Source organism: Rhinoderma darwinii, chromosome 7 (genome assembly GCF_050947455.1).
Source record: "Rhinoderma darwinii isolate aRhiDar2 chromosome 7, aRhiDar2.hap1, whole genome shotgun sequence".
Lineage (NCBI taxonomy): Eukaryota > Metazoa > Chordata > Amphibia > Anura > Rhinodermatidae > Rhinoderma > Rhinoderma darwinii.
The window spans coordinates 7,940,689-7,957,749 of record NC_134693.1 but is presented as its reverse complement, the minus strand read 5'-3'; the positions used below and the strand labels follow the sequence as shown (position 1 = coordinate 7,957,749).

The 17,061-nt window shown below is 36.9% G+C and overlaps 2 protein-coding genes across 4 annotated transcripts in view; one reads left to right on the top strand and one right to left on the bottom strand.

The window, feature by feature from the left end:
- Positions 1–5,585, top strand: part of FYB2 (FYN binding protein 2) — a 174,536-nt gene extending 168,951 nt beyond the window's left edge. The window contains exons 24-26 of the mRNA XM_075832055.1: positions 3,484–3,646; positions 4,223–4,256; positions 5,289–5,585. Coding sequence (XP_075688170.1) covers positions 3,484–3,646; positions 4,223–4,256; positions 5,289–5,307 — 216 coding nt within the window. The 3' untranslated portion in view covers positions 5,308–5,585. The remainder of the gene's footprint in view (positions 1–3,483; positions 3,647–4,222; positions 4,257–5,288) is intronic.
- Positions 5,586–10,621: 5,036 nt separating this feature from the next.
- The window catches only part of PRKAA2 (protein kinase AMP-activated catalytic subunit alpha 2), a 28,803-nt gene continuing 22,363 nt past the window's right edge, over positions 10,622–17,061 (bottom strand). For all 3 annotated transcript variants that reach the window (XM_075832683.1, XM_075832684.1, XM_075832685.1), the window contains 2 exons: positions 14,442–14,568; positions 10,622–13,327 (listed from right to left, as the gene is read on the bottom strand). In XM_075832683.1, the coding sequence (XP_075688798.1) occupies positions 13,092–13,327; positions 14,442–14,568 (363 nt within the window). In that variant the 3' untranslated portion in view covers positions 10,622–13,091. The remainder of the gene's footprint in view (positions 13,328–14,441; positions 14,569–17,061) is intronic.

Here is a 17,061-nt window from a genome sequence, read left to right as displayed (position 1 = left end):
GGCAGTATTATAGTAGTTATATTCTTGTATATAGGAGCAGTATTATAGTAGTTATATTCTTGTATAGGGGGCAGTATTATAGTAGTTATATTCTTGTATATAGGAGCAGTATTATAGTAGTTATATTCTTGTATAGGGGGCAGTATTATAGTAGTTATATTCTTGTATATAGGAGCAGTATTATAGTAGTTATATTCTTGTATATAGAGGCAGTATTATAGTCGTTATATTCTTGTATATAGGGGCAGTATTATAGTAGTTATATTCTTGTATAGGGGGCAGTATTATAGTAGTTATATTCTTGTATATAGGGGCAGTATTATAGTAGTTATATTCTTGTACATAGGAGCAGTATTATAGTAGTTATATTCTTGTATATAGGGGGCAGTATTATAGTAGTTATATTCTTGTATATAGGGAGCAGTATTATATTAGTTATATTCTTGTATATAGGGGCATTATTATAGTAGTTATATTCTTGTATATAGGGGCAGTATTATAGTAGTTATATTCTTGTATATAGGGGGCAGTATTATAGTAGTTATATTCTTGTATAGGGGGCAGTATTATAGTAGTTATATTCTTGTATATAGGGGCAGTATTATAGTAGTTATATTCTTGTATATATGGGCAGTATTATAGTAGTTATATTCTTGTATATAGGAGCAGTATTATAGTAGTTATATTCTTGTATATAGGGGGCAGTATTATAGTAGTTATATTCTTGTATATAGGAGCAGTATTATAGTAGTTATATTCTTGTATAGGGGGCAGTATTATAGTAGTTATATTCTTGTATATAGGAGCAGTATTATAGTAGTTATATTCTTGTATAGGGGGCAGTATTATAGTAGTTATATTCTTGTATATAGGATCAGTATTATAGTAGTTATATTCTTGTATAGGGGCAGTATTATAGTAGTTATATTCTTGTATATAGGAGCAGTTTTATAGTAGTTATATTCTTGTATATAGAGGCAGTATTATAGTCGTTATATTCTTGTATATAGGGGCAGTATTATAGTAGTTATATTCTTGTATAGGGGGCAGTATTATAGTAGTTATATTCTTGTATATAGGGGCAGTATTATAGTAGTTATATTCTTGTACATAGGAGCAGTATTATAGTAGTTATATTCTTGTATATAGAGGCAGTATTATAGTAGTTATATTCTTGTACATAGGGCGCAGTATTATAGTAGTTATATTCTTGTATATAGGGGGCAGTATTATAGTAGTTATATTCTTGTATATAGGGAGCAGTATTATATTAGTTATATTCTTGTATATAGGAGCAGTATTATAGTAGTTATATTCTTGTATATAGGGGCAGTATTATAGTAGTTATATTCTTGTATATAGGAGCAGTATTATAGTAGTTATATTCTTGTATATAGGGGGCAGTATTATAGTAGTTATATTCTTGTATATAGGGAGCAGTATTATATTAGTTATATTCTTGTATATAGGAGCAGTATTATAGTAGTTATATTCTTGTATATAGGGGCTGTATTATAGTAGTTATATTCTTGTATATAGGGGCAGTATTATAGTAGTTATATTCTTGTATATAGGGGCAGTATTATAGTAGTTATATTCTTATATATAAGGGCAGTATTATAGTAGTTATATTCTTGTATATAGGGGGCAGTATTATAGTAGTTATATTCTTGTATATAGAGGCAGTATTATAGTAGTTATATTCTTGTATATAGGAGCAGTATTATAGTAGTTATATTCTTGTATATAGGGGGCAGTATTATAGTAGTTATATTCTTGTATATAGGGGGCAGTATTATAGTAGTTATATTCTTGTATAGGGGGCAGTATTATAGTAGTTATATTCTTGTATATAGGGGCATTATTATAGTAGTTATATTCTTGTATATAGGGGCAGTATTATAGTAGTTATATTCTTGTATATAGGGGGCAGTATTATAGTAGTTATATTCTTGTATAGGGGGCAGTATTATAGTAGTTATATTCTTGTATATAGGGGCAGTATTATAGTAGTTATATTCTTGTACATAGGAGCAGTATTATAGTAGTTATATTCTTGTATATAGGAGGCAGTATTATAGTAGTTATATTCTTGTATATAGGGGCAGTATTATAGTAGTTATATTCTTGTATATAGGAGCAGTATTATAGTAGTTATATTCTTGTATAGGGGGCAGTATTATAGTAGTTATATTCTTGTATATAGGAGCAGTATTATAGTAGTTATATTCTTGTATAGGGGGCAGTATTATAGTAGTTATATTCTTGTATATAGGAGCAGTATTATAGTAGTTATATTCTAGTATATAGAGGCAGTATTATAGTAGTTATATTCTTGTATATAGGGGCAGTATTATAGTAGTTATATTCTTGTATATAGGGGCAGTATTATAGTAGTTATATTCTTGTACATAGGAGCAGTATTATAGTAGTTATATTCTTGTATATAGGAGGCAGTATTATAGTAGTTATATTCTTGTATATAGGGGCAGTATTATAGTAGTTATATTCTTGTATATAGGAGCAGTATTATAGTAGTTATATTCTTGTATAGGGGGCAGTATTATAGTAGTTATATTCTTGTATATAGGAGCAGTATTATAGTAGTTATATTCTTGTATAGGGGGCAGTATTATAGTAATATTCTTGTATATAGGAGCAGTATTATAGTAGTTATATTCTTGTATAGGGAGCAGTATTATAGTCGTTATATTCTTGTATATATGGGACAGTATTATAGTAGTTATATTCTTGTATATAGGAGCAGTATTATAGTAGTTATATTCTTGTATATAGAGGCAGTATTATAGTAGTTATATTCTTGTATATAGGGGCAGTATTATAGTAGTTATATTCTTGTATAGGGGGCAGTATTATAGTAGTTATATTCTTGTATATAGGGGCAGTATTATAGTAGTTATATTCTTGTACATAGGAGCAGTATTATAGTAGTTATATTCTTGTATATAGGAGGCAGTATTATAGTAGTTATATTCTTGTATATAGGGGCAGTATTATAGTAGTTATATTCTTGTATATAGGAGCAGTATTATAGTAGTTATATTCTTGTATAGGGGGCAGTATTATAGTAGTTATATTCTTGTATATAGGAGCAGTATTATAGTAGTTATATTCTTGTATAGGGGGCAGTATTATAGTAATATTCTTGTATATAGGAGCAGTATTATAGTAGTTATATTCTTGTATAGGGAGCAGTATTATAGTAGTTATATTCTTGTATATAGGAGCAGTATTATAGTAGTTATATTCTTGTATATAGGGACAGTATTATAGTAGTTATATTCTTGTATATAGGGGCAGTATTATAGTCATTGAATCTTTTCTTTTCTTCTGATTTATGTTGATTCAGTAATAAATTGGAACATGGTCTGAAGGCTTTTAATTTTGTTGTATTTTCTTAAGGCTTTCAATTTCACATTTCTTTTACTGACTCCAATATCTGATTCTCCATATTTTGTCTAGTACACGGGTGAAATTACCGTTCTCAACATTGCGACCATCAACAACTTGGTTCCACCCTCGCCGAAACATAAACTAGAACTTTCTGTGAATCCAGGTGAAACAGTAGAAGTCATAGATGTCACCAATGAAGACCAAATAATTTGCCGAAATTTTGCTGGAAAATGTGAGCATTCATGATTGTCCCTCAACGTTTTGCAAATATTGTAATATAAATATTATCAGACCAAGAACGACTGATCATTGTAATTAACTAACTAAACGATGTTGTCATAAAACCTCTCTTGGAGCATCTTTATCCACTTGATATGTAACTCAATTTCTTGCTAATTCCATAATAATATAAGACCCCTAATATGGTGGCAGGGTGGTGGATGGGCAGTGCCAATTCTTGACTCCAGACTTTACTATGGGTAAGATAAACTCCCCTCTGGCCTATTGCCTTTATCTACAGTGGTAACATCCAAGATGGGTATTTGGTGGTCAACCCAGGTGTTTATGAGGAAATGGGTGATGCGTGCCATGCGGTGGCAAGACTGGCTTTATGGGCGTCTGAACTGTGCAGCCCCTACTAAAGGGGGCACCGCAGATGACCTGGTACATAAGGCTTGTGACCACAATGGATGTTAATATTAGCATCAGCCAACCCTATGAGGAGGGCTTATTTTGTAGTAGTACACCAATACACTATAGGAAAATAAAAACCGCTTCAAACGCACTAATGACTGTCCTCTCCTTTCAGATGGTTACGTCCAGATCGAATGTTTAAATTTTAGGTAAGTAAAATCCTGAGACCGAAAACATGATGATTTTTGAATATAGTAAGGCGAGATTCACACGACCGGGTCCCGTCCGAGCCCGAGTATCGGCCGGTAAAATCGGCCATTTTGCCCGGCCGGTTTGCATAAAGTTTTGCATCCGTTCCGGGCCGGGCAGATCTGGACAGTGACATCAGCGGCAACTCCTGAAGGGGAATCCCCATGTGTTCGGGGATTCCGCTTCAGGAGTTTCCCCTGATGTCACTGCCCAGATATGGACAGAGACATCAAGCGCTCTGTCCAGGAGCGGAATCCCCGAAAATAAGGGGATTCCGCTCCTTCAAGGAGCTAAAGTGGGGCTAGCACATAGCAGAGCGGGGAGATACCTCCCTGCTCTGCTATAGTGGCGTCACTACAGTAGTAGCAGCCGCAGCAGCAGCAGCTGCTAGCGGCGCCATGGAAGGTGTCGCCGGGCCAGGGCGCTTTTAAAACAATCAGGGGAAGGGAGCCAGCGCAGCGCACCCTCCACCTGCTCTACTTCCCGGCCCTGCCACACAGTGTAGCGTTCAGCCATTCTTCCGAATGGCATCAACTCCTCCTCCTCACATGCACTCAGCCCTGTGAGGAGGAGGAGATAGAGCGCAAGCCACGGAAAACCCGGCCATCACTCGGGACACATTCCGGTGATGTCCGTGTATTACCCGGCCCCATAGACTTCTATGGGGGCCGGGTAGCCGGCCGAAAATAGAGCATGCCCTATTTTTTGACGGCCGGTTTTCCCGGCCGTAAAAAAACGGTCGTGTGAATAGCCCCATTAGGGGTCTATTATTCCTAATGCAGCCGGGTGCCGGCCGATTTATGAACGGCCGGCACCCGGCCGGGAAAACCTGTCGTGTGAATGAGGCCTAAAATGTGTAATCTGGCCATTCACAATGAAAAATAATAAAATGTCAACATACTTTATTTGTAATTAAAAAATATTTTCAATATTTGTTTGATGTATCACTGGTTCATTTATGGACTTCCCCAATTTTTTTTTTTTTTTTACAGAATTCAAAACTTTAACTAAAAATATGAAGAGCGTCGTAGTGATTTAGAAGGAAAAAAAAAGGAAAAATCCCACATTGTATCCTCAACATTCATCTTTCTAATCTACAGAAATTGATATATGAGCTTTTAGTAACACTGAAATATTTGTTTCTCATTCATTACGTGTGAAGCTCATCAGTAAGGTGTAGGTGGTGTATTTATTTGAATTGCTTATCTTGCATTTTGTTTTGCCTGATTTTTGTAACCCCCAGCAAAATCGTACCGTTTTTGCCTATACTGCAAAAAAAATGTAAAAAAATAAAAAAACATAATAAAAAAAATAAAATAAAATAAAAAATAAAATAAATATATATAAATATATATATATAAACGTCATTTAATTGACTCGTGTAAATTCACCCTTCCAAATAAACTTTTTGAGAAGATCAGAAAAAAATGTCAAGGTTAAACGTTTTTGTTTTTTCTTTGTAGCCATTTACAGTAGATTCCTTTGCTTTTTTGGGGGGGAACTAAATTCCCGATGCATCCCACTACTTGGGGGCTTGTTGACACTTTGCTGCTTTTGTGCATTTTTTGTTTTTCGCAAATCTTGCATAAGAAAACTTCTCTATGGACATCAGACCTGATGCTCGCAAGCAGATTATTTGCACAATTTGGGTAATTTTTGGTGGACGGTCTTCGACTTTAATGTATTTATATGTATCAGATGAATTTATCTATTTGCTAAATATTTTATAGTGAATAAAATTACAATTTCTCTCTGAAATCCGTTAATGTTATGAATCTTTAGCTGATATGTTTTATTAATTTTAATTTGGAAGTAACGACACGGTTATAGATTTGGGTTAGGTTTTCGTGAAGTTTTTTCGGCCAGCTATTGGTAAAAACCCAACGGTCAGATGTTTGCTGGTTCTCGAAAGGAAGGAGATTTAGTGTGCAGAATGCATTAGACTTCTGGCGTAAATTGCACCAAAACAGTGGTATAAATGTCGTGCATCAATAAAGCGCCAAATTTGTGTTTCAGGCACTCTTCGCCACCCTAGACAACTTTAGGGTCAGTTCACACTGAGTGGCGCTGATTTTGATGCAGAAATGGAATCGCCCCCCCCCCCCCCCATTGATTGCGGGGGAAAAAAAGTGGCAAGTCCTTTCTTGCTGCGGTTTTTGCCTCTGACCTCCCATTAAAATCAATGAGAGGCAAAAAAAAAACCTGTGGCGCTGATTTCGGAGTGTTTTCCGTGCACGATAAACCCGCGAAAAAAAAAAAGTGAAGGCAGTTCAAAATCTGTCTCAAATTTCCTGAAGGAATTCCGAGGCAGATATTTTCTGCCTGCAAAAAAAACTCAGTGTGAACAGGGCCTAAAAAAGTGTTTAGTTAAAGGAGCGTGGCTTGGAGTCGTCCTAAAATGCGTTTGATTTTTAAAGATTTTCCTAATTTTTTTGTGTAACGTTCGTTTGAAATACTCTAGCCAAGAGATGTAAGAAAGAGAAAAGTAACTGACATGTTCAGTGAGTTGCGCCAAATTTATCATATAGCGTCCGCCATTGTGGTTAATTTGGTGCAGGTTCTGCCTGTCTCTGGTTTAATTTTATCTAGTCTAAAAAATGTGGGCAATGCGGCAGATTTATTAATTCTTTCCTAAATTTAGAGTTTTTCCGGCAAATTTTTATCTGAATGCTTTGCAACTTTCATTAAATTTGTGCAACGTTTTGCAACTTTTCTCCTTAGTCGTCAAGTTTGGAAAGGGACGAGAAAAGCGTTCCTCAAAGAAGATGTTGTTTGGGCCACTTTTATCTAGTAAGTCCTCTTGGCACCAGTCTAAATAGCACAAGCGTGTTTTAAAAAAATACATTCTGTGTTTTTTCACCATTTTTGTGTCAAATTGGGAGGAAATCATTTTTCTCTTATTTTGACAAAGGAAACCCAGAAAAAGGCAAAATTAATTCCCACTGTAAAATCTGCAAATAAAACATGTTCAAACTATGAATAAACCCGAAGTCCGGTTTCACACGCCGCATTTAGGCGAATTTTTATTTTTTTGGGCTAGAACGTAGCGGCCTTATCTTTGCTCGTAGTCTATAGCAAATTGTGACACTGTCTACACAAACAGCGTTTGGGTTTGTGCCATTTTTGTGGTCCGTGGCATATTTTTGGAAACACCACACACTGAAGGGATGATATTTTCTTCCAACGTTTTTTCTCCCTAGACTTCAATAGGCTTCAAAAACACCAGTACAAAAAGTTATAGGGATTTTTGTAATACTTTCCGGAAGTTAGACAGCACAAAACTAAACCAGACAGGCAGATTATGCGCCAAATTGATCACAATGGCGCAGACTGTATGATAAATTTGACACATACTGCTAGACATGTTAGAAAATTTCTCTTCCATACACCACCGCTTGGCTGGCGTACTATGCATCAATATTCTGCACCAAAAAATGGCGCACGCAGTTAGTCCGGTGCATTTTAAGCCCCCGTTTCTTTTCAAAACTGTTAAGGAAGGTGCAAAAAGTTTCTAAAACACATAATAAACTTACGAACTACATCTCCCCCACAGTAAAAAAAAAAACTTTTTTAGACTTTTTTTTCTTTTTGTACCTATCTCAACCAGATCTTACACTAGATTTCCACCTAAACAATAGAAATAGATTAGCAAAAAAAGTTACAAATAAAATGTAAAAACTTTAACCCGCAATTTTTTTTTCTCAATGGAACGCTTCTAATTATTTCCAATTACCAGAGTTTTTTTGTTGTTTCTATTTACATAATAGATCCTTCATTAGAAAGTGTGTTGTTATATTAAAATGTTAATATTTAAGATCTATATAAACCATCATTCATACCTGTATATGCAAAATAAATCATTTATATTTAATGAATAAATGTTTTTTGGTTTTATTTGTATTGTTTATAAAAATGGCTTCATAAAGGGGGGGGGGGGGGTTTAAGTGCTAAGTCAAGGTTTATATTTTATACATTTCCAAGAGAAGCCCCAAAACAAAGGATAGAAAAAAAAAAAAACAAGACAAAAAAAAAGCCACAAAACAGTAATAAATATTTCTGAATAAATAAATACATTTTAGATGGAAATCAAATAGAAAAAAACAGAAGGGGGAATTTTTTTAAAATGGGGAATAGAAGCCCCAAATTCACTTGTGTTGATCTTGTACAACAAATAAATGAAGCGCCAACATCTCATCACACTGATTTATTGAATATGGATGAATACAATATATATGTACTAGGAAATGATTAATATTTATAAATATATATAAATCAATAATATTCTGCACCTACGCAGCACGTCTTACTGTCGCTCTCACAATCCCTGATGCTTAATATGACGCGACCGGGGGTAACTAGAGTGTTATACAGAATTTAACACAAACAATAACAGACGGGCGACAGAGACAAAACAACATGGCCGCCTGTGCTGTCGCCTTCCGTTCTCCGGTGGGCTACCGAGCTGACTTTGTTGATGTGACTGCTGGTGAAGCCGCATTGTGCCAAACAACTTGGAATACATTGCAAACTTCTGCTGGGGTGGTACTGCAACTGGCGCTACATCCCCGCCCCAGCTTAACCCCTACATCCCCGCCCCAGCTTAACATCTACATCCCCGCCCCAGCTTAACCTCTACATCCCCGCCCCAGCTTAACCTCTACATCCCCGCCCCAGCTTAACCTCTACATCCCGGCCCCAGCTTAACCTCTACATCCCCGCCCCAGCTTAACCCCCTACATCCCGGCCCCAGCTTAACCTCTACATCTACATTTTTTTTTTTTCAAGGCAGGATCTACTGAAAACGGCAATTCTTGCATTTTTTTTTTTTTTTTTTTAATAATGTAATAACTTTATATTTGGGGTCGTTACGGACGTGGTGATACCAAATATGTGTAACTTTTTTTTTTTTTTTAATAATAAAGCATTTTGTAAGGGGAAAAATCTTTTTTTTTAACTTTTTTGAATTTTCTTTTATTTATTATTAACTTTATTAAACTTTTTTTTACTAGTCCCACTAGGGGACTTGAATATGCGATCGTCCCATCACTTTTATAATACACTGCAATACTTAGCCTGTCCGTGTAAAACAGACTAGACGTCTGCTAGGCCTAGCAGGCATAACTAGTGGCAGACCTGGGGGGCTTTATTAGGCCCCCGGCTACCATAGAAGACACCAGTACCCTGCAATCACACGCAGGGTGCCGGTGGGGTGAGAGAGGGAGCACCCTCCCTCTCTCCAAAAGATCTCAGATGCGGTACTCGCTATTGAGCACCGCATCTGAGGGGTTAAACCGGCGAGATCGATGCTGGTATCTATCTCACCCGTTCGAGCAGGGCTGCTCCCTGCTCTCAGGTACCTGTGTTAGCCGAGAGGGGGGAGATTTAACGGCTCCCTGCTCTGTTTATTTATTCTGGTGCAGCGCCGTAAAAAGGCTATTGGATTGGAATAAAGCCCGTTAGTTGCCGCCATAAAAACACTATGGGGCGGTCACTAACGGGTTAAAGGTGTTCTATAAGTTGAACAATCCCTACTTATTAGAAGGTTTGCTTGACAATAAACTGATTACAAAGAGTCTCCCTGCTGGGACCCCTGGCGATCAGCTGTGATCTGTGCGGAAACCTGCAGCAATGTTCAATTTCCCTGCAGCGCCACCACAGGGGAAATTAAGCATTACACAGTGTCCATTCATATCAATGTGTTGTGTGTGTAATACAGGACAGGACAGGTCCTCCAGAGAGAGAGACGCTCTATGTAACCGCTCTCCACTATTATTTCTGAATACTCGAATAGATTGCATAAAAATAAATTTTCAAAAACTGGACAATTCTTTTCATTGTATCCAAGTATAACCTACTCAATGGGGAACCAGACTCTAGAGTCAACTATTTGCATAGAGCACGTGATACATTTTGCCCCTCTGGCAGTTAAACGCTATGTGCACCTCTTGAAAACAATTTTTATTTTTTATAAAACAGTGTGTCCGTGTGATTGGTGCAGCTTTCTAATTCCATTTTATTAAAAATTATTTTTACTTTTTGAGATACAGCTGCTTTGTTTCTTGTATATAGAGCCGTTGTATCGTTCGCTAAGACCTGAATCCATCAGGTCCGCGGGACTGACGGGTTCCGTGTCAGTGGGTCCTGGGTGTCTCTGACCGTTTATAACTTAGAAGTGATAGATAACAGGTGTCGGAGACACAGGACCTGCTGACAATGAACCCATCAGTCCCACGGACCTGATGGATTCAGGTCTTGGTGAACAATACAGCTGCTCTGTATACAGGATATAAAGCAGCTGTATCGCAAAAAGTTAAAATTATTTTTAATAAAATGTAATTACAAAGTTGCACCAAACACACTGAGATATATATATATATATATTAGCAAAACAATTTTATAGGCGTACATAGCCTTTAAAGGGGATCTCCATAAAAATAGTTCTCCCATTACTATGTTTATTATGGTGTCTTCCATACTCGTGTGTTTTCTTTCTTTCTCTTACAAGTGCTTAAATGTATTTATTTTGTTGCCTAGCAACAGGAGCTGAAGGAAGCCAGTGACAATAAGAGACTGGCTTAGAGTATCCTGTGCACTTTTCAATAAACTTTATTGATTTTGTCCACGAAAGCATTTTCTTTGAGTAAGCAGCAACTCTAGATGATTCTTATTATTTGGGGTAATGTTTGGACTGTTGGATAAAATTGGTTCCTTGTATCGCCACATTAAAAAACAAACCATAAACTGGGATATTGTGGTACACATACATATTTCCATCTGCTCATTCAGCATGCCGCCTTATTTTTATCACTATAAAGCCTATTTGCAGCATGTTCCCTACATCCAACTCCAATGGAAAACTTTTTACCCCCTACGTATTCTCCAACCTGCCCTGTAAACCCACCTGGCTCTTGCTTATGTACTTTGCATCATTGGCAAATCTGCCAAAAAACTGATCTGAGGCCCAGGAAGTAGGGGGAAGGGAAAAGTGCCCAACTGTGCTTCCTCTTTGCCCAGTCTCCAATGCCAAGGGCTTCGGCTGTATATTTGGGCTGCCGTCGGTAAAAGTTAAAAAAAAAGTTGGTGTGGCCAGTCGAAAGCCACCATCAAGAAGGGAGAAGGTGCTTTAGTTTTTCTTATGGGGTGATCTTTCTTTAGCGTAACCCTCCGTTTTTAATTAAACAAGTGTTATTTTTCAAAATGGAGTAAAATAATGTGGAAAATTAGTCAACTTATAGATACTATTATTAGAGGGTGTCCCCCACCGGGAACCCATTAAATTAAGACATCTGTAAAATGAAAACTAATAAAGCTAAAATAATAAGTGCAATTGTTCCCAAGGGCCATTGAGGGTGGGGGGGGGGGGGTGTTAGGGGAGTAAGGCATGTATTCCAAGGAGGCCGTCCACTTCTCAGTGAGCCCCCTCAACTAATTATAAGCACTAGAAGAGATGAGTTATAGACCCCGTAGAGGCGATGAGTAAATGTGGCGTCTTGAGGTGTTTCTGACTTGAACTTCATTAGTATATAGAACGGGTTCGAAACACTAGAAAAACGATCGCTCCTTGTTGAATGTGCTCCTGCACTCACGTTGGGAGTCAGCCAAGTCCCCAGTAATGGAAAAGCCTCTCGGTAGGTGAAGTATAAAAAGACTTTATGTGTAGGTGAACAACATATGTCTCTAATATATGGTTCAGGAAGCTACGCGTTTCGACTTAGGTCTTAATCAGGCCTATGTAGGTAGGTAAGCTTGATGAAGCGTAGCTTCTTGAACCATATATTAGAGACCTGCTGATCACCCACATAAATAAAGCCTTTTTTTCTTATGTATAATGTCAGTGTCCTGGATAAATCAGGTGATCACCTAATAGTCTATAAGAAAGAAAAAACGTAAATATTTCTCGCTTGGTTCACATAAAATTCTCCAATGTTTCACTTCTGCCGTTTGTAATCGCGCACACATAGAAAAATAAAAGGCGTAAATTCGTAATCCGACTATATAATATAGCAAAAATAAATATATCCATTTCTATAAATAAAGTAGCTGTTTAATAGAATCAGCGCATCTTATATCTAAAAGGCTCAAAAAAAATTACACAAAAAGACGTGAACTAATATTTGTACATATTTCTAGGTCTATAGAAGCAGCAGCGGTTTGGGGTTTGTGGTGTTTCGGTGCCGGTTTTTGCACTCTACACAATGCCTGAGATTAACGATACAACTTCTAAGAAAATCGAATGTGTAACCGGCTCTGTGACTAAACATGGATGCCTCATTTTTTTAACTTAAAGGGGTTCTCCACATAAATGTATTTTTGGAAAATGTTGCACTGTTGTTTTTCGATGGGGTTAATTCTCTGATTTTCCATGCAGAATCTGTGGAAATAAGTAGAATGCTACGTATTGCAACGGTTGATTTTTTATTTTTTTTCATAGCAAACGGTCCATCTAAAATGGCAAAAAAAGCTAGATTGGCACTGTGCTGCCAGCCAGAAAAAAAACCCCTGAAAAAGTAGCTGGGCAGCAGTTATACCATATCATTGCTCGTCTTTGCCTGCATTACTAATCAGATTTTTTTTCATATTTTTCTAAGTGGAGAATTCCTTTAAGTTAAAAACTGTATTCAGAATCCAGCTAGCTTCCATGTTTTCATTCTATTTGCCAAGACTACTACTTGTTATTGGACAGCTCTTACAGTAAAGAACCCTTTCCTATATTGATGATTGCACTAATGACCCTTAGTAGTAATGACACTCATAGGATAGAACAGAGCCGTGTATGTCACATGGTGTAGTGTGTGTTAGCGAGCTAATGCGGTAATTAGGCTGGCGCACATTTCAAAGAAATCCATAGTGTGGCTACCTAACCGAGGGCTTGCCAGAGAGAAGGAGCCAGAAAAGGACCCGTACATGGATCCACTTTGTGAAGGACAGTCGGCGCTCACAGAATCGATGCTCATTCGTGGTCGGTGCAGGCCGGCTGCAGAACACGAGCGCTGGGGCGTAGAGGAGCCTGACTTGTGTTCCACGACTTCATCTGCAAAACCAAAGCAATAAGTACCATATTATATCAAGGTCGACCATTCTAAAAGCCTTTCACCCAGAGGAATTGAAAAAAAAGCCACGCCTTTATTTAGAAGGGCAGTCGGAAATACTGTACGGTATTATGTGGGTAAATGAAACATCACCCCCTTATTGATTATAAATCTCAATATAATTTGTCATGAAAAAAATGCCAAGGCCTCTGTTTAATGCTTTCATTGAATTTGGCAAGACTACTACTTGTTGGAGAGCTCTTACAGTAAAGAACCCTTTTCTATATTGATGATGCCCCCTTGTGCTTTGTACATGTGCTAATTTTTATAATGTCCATGCAAATATTTATACAGCTTAATAAGATCAAGTCAGTCATGCTGAACAAGTCACAATTTTCCAGCCTTTCATTATAAAACAGAACCCCCTCATATTTATTAAAAAGTCGCCTGCCTATGAAACTCGCTTTCCAATAACATTTTTATAGTGTAGGGCCCAAGGCAAACCTCCAAATTCAAGATAATGCCTTACAAGTTATTTAAAAGGGCAATATTAGATTTGGATCGTTTGCTTTTGCAGCTGCTGCTTGGCATTGAGTAACCAGTACTGCTTCCTAGAAACCAGTATACCCATATACTTTCCTTGCTTTGTTATCCCCAATTGCATTCCAATTAATGTTAGAACAGCCATACTATTATCTAGCATATTAATCATCATATAAAATCCACCTCCTGACTCATCAGAGACTCAGTCTGCTGATTTGTCTGTCCCCCATACTTTATACTGCGGCTCTGCTTGTTCAGATTGGCTGCTGTGTATAAGCACAAGCTCTGCAGGAAGTCATTGCATGGAGAGATGGTTTCCATTACAGTAGGCCCAAATTACAAGTAATTAAGTACTAAACCACCAGTAAGAAAATTTAGATGATCAAGTAACTACTGTAAATAGACTGAAGGGAGGAGACTCGATAAGAGGAGGAGCCTCAGTAATGGGGGTGGGGCTAGAGACTTGCTTTAAGAATAATTAAAAATATATATCATTTCAGTTCTTCAAGTCTCCCAAACGTAACAGAGTCCACAGTGGGATTTCCACAGGATCTGGACACAGTCAGAACGTACCGTCAATGCTTTTAAAGTCCAGCAGGTAACTGCGATTATCCACCTGGTAGAGCTGGAGACTCATTTTCACGTAACTTCCAGTTACAGGATTCTTCCGCCGTACTCGGAGATGATAAGGGTTCACCACCTGGGAAGAGACATAGTGTGAGGACGTGATTGTGACGTCATACAAGGCTTTGAAGCTCCGGCGGTGACATCTCGTGTGGACCAGCTGAAGGCTGCGTGTGAGCAGGGAGGTGGATACATAGGGGGTGTATGATGATTGTATACGTCCAAATCTGGAAAGCCGGTTACTATGACTTTATATTGGGTTCTAGTAACTACAACAGAGTAAAAGCTGAAACAAATATGTATGCAAATCAATGCGTGTATGTGTGTGTATGTATGTTTATCTATTTAGGTGTGTATATACAGTAGATCTTTGTATATGTGTGTGTAAGAATGTGTACACCGTGTATCTATTTATGTATGTTTATTTATTTGTGAAAAATCTATGTACGTGTTTGAATGAATATATATCTACGTATATGTGTGTTTGTATAGATCTATGTATGTGTGTGTGTGTATGTGTGTGTATATATCTATGTATATGTGTGTATATATCTATGTATGTGTGTATATATCTATGTATGTGTGTGTGTGTATGTGTGTGTGTATATATCTATGTATATGTGTGTATATATCTATGTATATGTGTGTATATATCTATGTATGTGTGTGTGTATGTGTGTGTGTATATATCTATGTATATGTGTGTATATATCTATGTATGTGTGTGTATATATCTATGTATATGTGTGTGTGTGTGTGTGTGTATATCTATGTATGTGTGTGTGTGTATATATCTATGTATGTATGTGTGTGTGTATATATCTATGTATGTGTGTGTGTGTGTATATATCTATGTATATGTGTGTGTATATATCTATGTATATATGTGTGTGTGTGTGTGTGTGTATATCTATGTAAGTGTGTGTGTATATATCTATGCATGTGTGTGTGTGTGTATATATCTATGTATGTGTGTGTGTATATATCTATGTATGTATGTGTGTGTGTATATATCTATGTATGTGTGTGTGTGTGTATATATCTATGTATGTGTGTGTGTGTGTGTGTATATATCTATGTATATGTGTGTGTGTGTATATATCTATGTATGTGTGTGTATATATCTATGTATATATGTGTGTGTGTGTGTGTATATATCTATGTATGTGTGTGTGTGTATATATCTATGTATATGTGTGTGTGTGTATATATCTATGTATGTGTGTGTATATATCTATGTATGTGTGTGTGTGTATATATCTATGTATATGTGTGTGTGTGTGTATATATCTATGTATGTGTGTGTATATATCTATGTATATATGTATGTGTGTGTGTGTGTGTATATCTATGTAAGTGTGTGTGTATATATCTATGCGTGTGTGTGTGTGTGTGTGTGTATATATCTATGTATGTGTGTGTGTGTGTATATATCTATGTATGTGTGTGTGTATATATCTATGTATATGTGTTTGTTTGTATATCTATGTATGTGTGTGTGTATATATGTGTGTGTGTGTGTGTGTGTGTGTGTGTGTATATATCTATGTATATGTGTGTGTGTGTGTATATCTATGTATGTGTGTGTATATATCTACGTATATGTGTGTTTGTATAGATCTATGTATGTGTGTGTGTATATATCTATGCATGTGTGTGTGTGTGTGTGTGTGTGTGTGTTTATATCTACGTATGTGTGTGTGTATAGATCTATGTATGTGTATAGATCTATGTATGTGTGTGTGTGTGTGTATATCTATGTATATGTGTATTATGTGTGTATATATCTATGTATGTGTATAGATCTATGTATGTGTGTGTGTGTATATATCTATGTATGTGTGTGTATATCTATGTATATGTGTATTATGTGTGTATATATCTATGTATGTGTGTATGTATATGTGTATCTATATATCTATGTATATGTGTGTGTATATATCTATGTATATGTGTGTGTGTGTATATCTGTGTATGTATATCTATGTATATGTGTTTGTATAAGTGTGTGTATGTATCTATGTATACAGGGTGGGCCATTTATATGGATACACCTAAATAAAATGGGAATGGTTGGTGATATTAACTTCCTGTTTGTGGCACATTAGTATATGGGAGGGGGGAAACTTTTCAAGCTGGGTGTTGACCATGGCGGCCACTTTGAAGTCGGACATTTTGTATCCAACTTTAGTTTTTTCAATGTGTTCAAAGTGCTGCCCGAGCATTCCTAGATGAACAGTTTCCTGGAAAGTGGATTGGTCGTCGTGGGCCAGTTGAATGGCCCCCTAGGTCTGACCCCCTTAGACTTTTATCTTTGGGGTCATCTGAAGGCCATTGTCTATGCTGTGAAGATACGAGATGTGCAGCAACTGAAACTACGGATACTGGAAGCCTGTGCTAGCAATTCTTCTGCGGTGTTGCTATCAGTGTGTGAAGAGTGGGAGAAGAGGGTTGCATTGACAATCCAACACAATGGGCAGCACTTTGAACACATTTTATAAGTGGTCAGAAACTTGTAAATAACTCATGAAAGAATAAAGTAACGTTAAAACCAAGCACACCATTGTTT